General features: G+C 44.0%; 1 protein-coding gene across 1 annotated transcript; it reads left to right on the forward strand.

Annotated features, from left to right (window-relative positions):
• The first annotated feature begins 213 nt into the window (after nt 1–213).
• LOC121170023 (C-C motif chemokine 8-like) lies at nt 214–4076 on the forward strand. The gene is made up of 4 exons (XM_041000898.1): nt 214–224; nt 2753–2826; nt 3492–3609; nt 3998–4076. The coding sequence occupies exons 1-4, from the start codon at nt 214–216 to the stop codon at nt 4074–4076; spliced, it is 282 nt and encodes a 93-aa protein (XP_040856832.1).
• Nucleotides 4077–6204: the final 2128 nt, after the last annotated feature.

Genomic DNA, 6204 nt, shown 5'->3' on the forward strand with positions numbered 1-6204 from the left:
TGGCTTCAACCTTACCCAGTCCTGGCTGCTGTAGTCATTTGAGGAATGAAACAGTGGATGGGAGATCTCTCACATCTCTCTCCCCACTCTTCCTCCCTCCCTCTCCGTCATTTTTTGCCCTTCAAATAAACAAATATATTCTTTTAAATGACTAACAGTTATTAACAGAAATTGCAATGAAGGAGATACACAAATGCAAATAAACATGAAATGATGTTCACCAGGTGAGTTCAGGTTTCCTCTCTGACATGGCAAGAACTTGGAAGTCAAAGCTGTTTTCAAAGCAGAAAAATGCTTAACAAGCCAAGAATTCACAGCTTTCTCAGAGCCACGAGAGAGAAGGTCACAGTGTGAACTGCTACTCCCAAACTAGAGAAGTGGACAGAGAACCAGAGCCTCCCAGGAACTCTCAGGAAAGCGTCAACTGCAATTGGCAAATTGCTGGAGCCTGAGCTCAGACTTGCTGGAAGACGAAAAATCCTGAAGTCCAACTGTTAGGAGGACCCCATTGAAAAATAGTTGGAGGAAATAAAACCGTTCTGAAAAATGTCCAAAGGAGTGTGTGTTTGCCACTTGTCCTAAAGGGAAGCCTATAGATTAAATTGCCCAAGAGCCTCACTGACACCAGCAACAATAAATACCAGCTTAAGGCATCACAGACCTCCTGACAGTAGTAGAGGGAGTGAGGTGAACTTGTGAAGCTCCCAGCCCAGAGGCAGCAGTTCCAGTAAAAGACAGAAATGTAGCTACAGGATGGCAGAAGGCTTCTGCACCGCACCAGCACAGCAGCTCCTGAATATTGACAGAGAACTGCAACTGGAAAGATTTCACGGTTCACAAACTACTCAAGGAGTTTTCAGAGAAACCCAATCTAACTCTTAGCCAGACGAATTCTGATGCAATAGACCTATTTGCCTTCATTACAAGGCACTCTGAAAGGCAAGGGAAAAAACAGTCTGAAGGTGAAAGCAAACAGCACAACTGGTTAAAGATATGGCAGATTTTAGGAGCATCACACTGAGAATTAACATAACTAACAGTGTGAGAACTCTGAGAAAGCAGACAACATGGAAAATGCATGGGTAATGCCAAGGGGAGAAATGGAAACTCAAAGGAGGAACTGAAAGGAAATGCTAGAAATAAACAGAGCAGTGGAAATAGGAAATGCCTTTTATGGGCTTGCCAGCATCATAGATGCAGTTAAGGGAGCAATCCCTAAGCTTGAAGATAAGAAATTTTATATTCTCTCTCCTTCTCTCTATATAACTCTGCCTTTTAAAATAAAAATAGCAATGCCTTGACTGTATTTCTCAAATTTTGATGAGGATTAAGGACCTGAATTTGTATTCAGAAACCATCAAACTATTAGGGGGGAAAACAAGGAAGACCTCTATGGGATATATCCATTGGTTATTTACATAAATTAAGACAGATACCTTATTTACAGGTAGGAAAAGACAATATTGTTGATGTATCAATTCTTCCAAACTTGATTTACATTCAACACAATCTCAAGAGGAAGCATGATTTACGGGCATAGAGTTTCAGGTTGAAGATGAAAAGAGAGAAATTGGCTCTACAACAGTGTGAATATACTTAATGCTACTGAGCTACACCTTAAAAAATGTTCAAGATGGCAAACTGTGTATTTTATCACAACAAAAAATAATAAGTTAACTTTGAAAAGAAGCAGGAGCTATCGTGCCTCAAAAAGATATGGGTTAATCATAAATACTGTTTAGTGAAAGAAACCAGGCTGAAAGGACTAATGCTATTTGATTCTAACTGTAAGACATTTGGGAAAAGGCAAACTTAAAGCAAAGGGATTCAATGACTTCAAAACTGGGCAAGGCCCCTCCTACACAATAAACTATCAGTGGTACCCAGAGCTGTAGTGTCAAAAGAGAAAGGATGAAAAGAATGTGCAACATTTGGAGGAAAGGAAACAACCATGTGATGTACAGTGATGGATATATGGACGGTGTCAGTGTTTGCAAACTTGGCTCCTTCCCTGCCCACCACCCTCTTTTGACCTACTGGGTGTGAATAAGGGATTTGGGAGGTCATTTGCAAACAGGTTCATTCTCCCTAAATCTGCATGAAATATTGTGCATCTCCACATGATTTTGCTTGGAAAAAGAACTTGAGTGCCTATCTAAAACACTGGAAATTATGATACAAGATGACTGTGTATGCTGTCCAGTTTCACCTTATCACAACACCAAGATTCCTGGGCATCATGTGTTGAGGACTCCTCACTTCCATCATTCTGCTTAGGCTCTGTGGAACTCAGGCTTCTAAAGGAGCCTGCCTTCTTGGGATATCTGCAGGTTGACTGTGATGCACAGCACATGCAAGAGCATTTGAACAAGTCCTGAGCCTCCTGATACCCTTGACTGCATTTCTCTATGTGCCCAGTCTCCAGTCTTCCTTTCCTACAGATCATTTTTCCATTTCAAAGAAATAAAATCTTTTAATAACACAATGAGCTCATTTCCTACACTCTATGAGGCACAACTGTCCTCCTCTCCACAAAGTCAGGAAAAGATAGAACCTGCACAGCTTCCTTTTTTCATTATTTGGAAATCACCCCCAGGACCTTATTCCTACTTATCACATCCTTCCTTGACCACAAGGTCTGCCAAGACTAAGTTACCTAAAAATGTCAGGTGGAGCCATTAGAGGAGCAGAGAGGCTGAGGCCAACATAGAATTCTCCAACTCTTTCATGAGCTCACCTCCTCCTCTATCAGGAAGGCTTCCACCACACTTCTGTGCCTGCTACTCAGAGCAGCCACCTTGAGCTCCCAGGTGCTGGCCCAGCCAGGTGAGGTGCTTCCTTCCCTGAGGCTTAGCATTTGAGTTACACAGGTACTGACACTCAGTGTGAATCATCCCAGGCTAACTGCACCATGTACATTTTAAAGAAGGAGAAAGTGAAACCAAGACAGGAACTAGAAAGAGGCATATCTGATCAGAGCCAGAGCCAGAACTAGATTCCTAGGGTTCTGAGGCTAGCTCTTGTGATGACTCCTGACACCAACTTTGGGAAGAGATGTTGAGCATAGCCACTGTTTTAACAACCCCACTTTGTTTGGAGAAGCGACACGGAAGGAAGGACCATTTCTGGCTGTGGAGGTAGAAAATTTTACAGGCAGTAGTACAGAGGAAGAAGCCACTGCCTGAAGTTTCAAATTTCGTTTATGGTCTAGTGAAGCTTCCAGAACAGTGGCCATGTAAAAGCAAGCACCCTGAGGAATTCTGGCATATGACATAATTTGGAAGCAAGGCATAGTGGTTTTAGATGAGTTGACAGTGAAGGGTCTTCTTTCCCAAGCTTTTTCAGTACCCCGTCAACACAGATGGGTCATGTGGATAGTATTTTATCTTGGAGTGGTGACACCTAGATCTTCTCCCACCCTCACCTTCCCTTGAAATTACACATTTACAGCATATCTTGACTCATTTTTTTCCTGGCAGATTTTCTTTCAGATTCCGTTTCCATTCCAATCACCTGCTACTTCAATGTGGTCATGAGGAGGATCCCCAGTCAGAGGCTGAAGAGTTACACAAGAATCACCACCATCCTGTGCCCCCGGGAAGCTGTGATGTGAGTACACCGTGCCTGACACTCCGTTTGAATTTCTCTCTAAACAACAAGAGAGAGGTCAGTATTCAAGTCCAAATGTGCCAGGTAATTATATCATCAAATCCGCAGGTTTCTTACTCGACAAAGAAGTCCCTAATCCTTCCCGGGCTCTTTTCCTAGCAGCTTGATGAGAAGATTCCAGATCCTTTAGCCAGGATCCTGATGGATATCACCTAGGAGAGCGAGAGCAGAACTTCCTCCTGAAGCCTTCTTCCACAGCCCCCTCCCTAACTCCCGAACCAAGTTCCATCACCCAGGGAGCAAGGGCTGACTGGGTCTAGGGTCCACTGCACCAGAGCCCTGGGAACAATCCCCAAGTGCTCACCTAACTGCCGACTTCCTCTTGCAGCTTCGAGACCAAACTGATCAAAGGAGATCCACGGATCGAGGATTCCACGAAACTCCTGCAACACAAGTTCCAAACCTAGAAGTCTTGCCTCCCTACACTTGGACTACAAGAATTGGAGTCTGAGACCAAGACCTTATTTATTTCCCTACTTTCCCCAGATGCTATATAACAGTACTTTATTATATATCACACAAACTGCGTAATTATTTCTTAAATTTAATTATGTTAAAATTATAGATGCTTTGTCTCTGTCATGAACCCCAGTGAATCTAACAAACTCCTTGCAAAGAAAGATGGAGTTTTCACAATAAAAGTGGGAAGGCTATTGTTGTGGCATAGTGAATGAAACACCTGCTTGCAATACCTACAATCAATTGTAGTGTCAATTTAAGTTATAGCTACTAGACTTATAATCTGTTAATACATCCTGAAAGGTAATGGATTATAACTCAAGTGCTTGGGTCTCCACCCCCTTATGGCAAGCACGCATGGAAGTCTTGCCTTCTGGCTTCTGCCTTTGGCATGGCCCAACCCTGGTTGTTACAGACATTTAGGAAATGAACCAGCAGATGAGAAAACATGCTTTCCTCTGTTTCTCTCTTCTCCTTATTCTGCCTTTCAAGTATATCAAGTAGATAATAAAATTTTTTTTTTTACAAAATACTTTAAAAGTGAAATAAATGTTGGAGCCAGATTGTAGAGGCTTTTGAATCTCAGACTGGGGAGTAATAGTAAATGACCCAGGTTGACATATTTTGGTACAGCTGGACTAAGACAGAATGGACTAAGACAATGTTTGTTCCAGGCCCAGTCCTGATGCCAAGAGCTTGTCAGGCTCAGCTGAAACGTTTGCTCCTTTTCTTGGTAGCTGTTTTAGAAGTTCATGGGGTTGAGATCCCCCATGAACTTTCTGAGCCCCACTGGCCACTCTTGCAGACATGTGACTCACTGTCGGAGGCACAGAGAAAGGACTTGTCACTGAGGGAAAAAGGCTTCTTATGAGCCAGACCCACAGGGCCTGCTGTCAGAAATCAAAGTGGAAGAGATTTAGTACACTTGGAATTCAGTAATCTTGGAGGCACTAAGAAGCAGGAAACTCTGACTCTGATCTCCAAACTGATCTAACCTCTGTACCACGCAGGGAGAGTCCGCGTCTGTCTGACCTCAGGATGCCCCGTCCCACAGTGAGGATGCTCCTGGGTCTCAGGCAGGAGGACACAAGTCTCTCTGACGCTACAATCGTTGTCTTCTCCCTTAGAAATCAGGCCCGATCTGTTGGTTGAGCCAAATGGGAAGCTGAAGTGTCTGTTATTAAAACCACAGAGCAATCCAGGCCCTACTTATTAAAGAAATAAAATAAAATAGCTCCAGATCAGATAGCCTTTATCAGCAGAGAAGCATTCGATGGATGTGCCAGGTAGCACATTCAAAGGCCCTGGAGCAGCAGCAGAGCAGAGCTACCAGGCAGGTCTCTCTCAGATCCTAACCTCTCCCTTCCACAGCTTCAAGGACAGACTGGACATGAAAATGGGGATTCAGGGTTTCACAAAATCCCTGACCTCAAACCCTTAATTGCAAGGACTCTAGGAGTCACTCTATGCAGACTTTTTCTGACTGCGTTCTGAAATTTTGTCATTGCATTTGAAATCCCTGAGCTTTGTTCAATAGAAACTGCTACAGGACTTCCATATCATATCATCTTGTTTACACAATTGATTATGTGCCCAGCAGTGTTTCCAGAACCCACATCCTTCTGTAAATTACTTGACATCTGTGAACTGCCATTCACTCCCTTGTAGTCTGAGACAGGCCCTTGGGAGCTGACACACCCTTGGGTGGGCCAGCAGATGGCGTATCATACAGGCTGTGACTCACTCCACTCTCAACATCTGAGCTCAGCGGGCTTTTGCTCCTTACTCTCGACCCATAAGCTCCCTCTGGTGCCCGCACCAGAATGTACTCAGCCTGCATCCTGGCCCAAGGGGGTTTCAAGTGTGGGGGAAGTCAGCGCACAGGGTCGTAGCCATCCATGGAGCCAAGGTTGGAACAGCTGCTTTCCTGTCTCCTGCAGCTGATTCTGAATGGTCGGTTTCCCACACTGTCCCTGGAGGATCATATCTGGGACTCATCACATTGACCTTGATAATGCATCATGTCCTGGCTTCTTGCCCATCCTCAAGTCACTTCATCGTCTCCTCCAAACTGAT

The sequence above is a fragment of the Ochotona curzoniae genome, unplaced genomic scaffold, assembly GCF_017591425.1.
Source record: "Ochotona curzoniae isolate NIBS_2020 unplaced genomic scaffold, NIBS_Ocur_1.0 scaffold_2453, whole genome shotgun sequence".
In the NCBI taxonomy this organism is placed as follows: Eukaryota; Metazoa; Chordata; class Mammalia; order Lagomorpha; family Ochotonidae; genus Ochotona; species Ochotona curzoniae.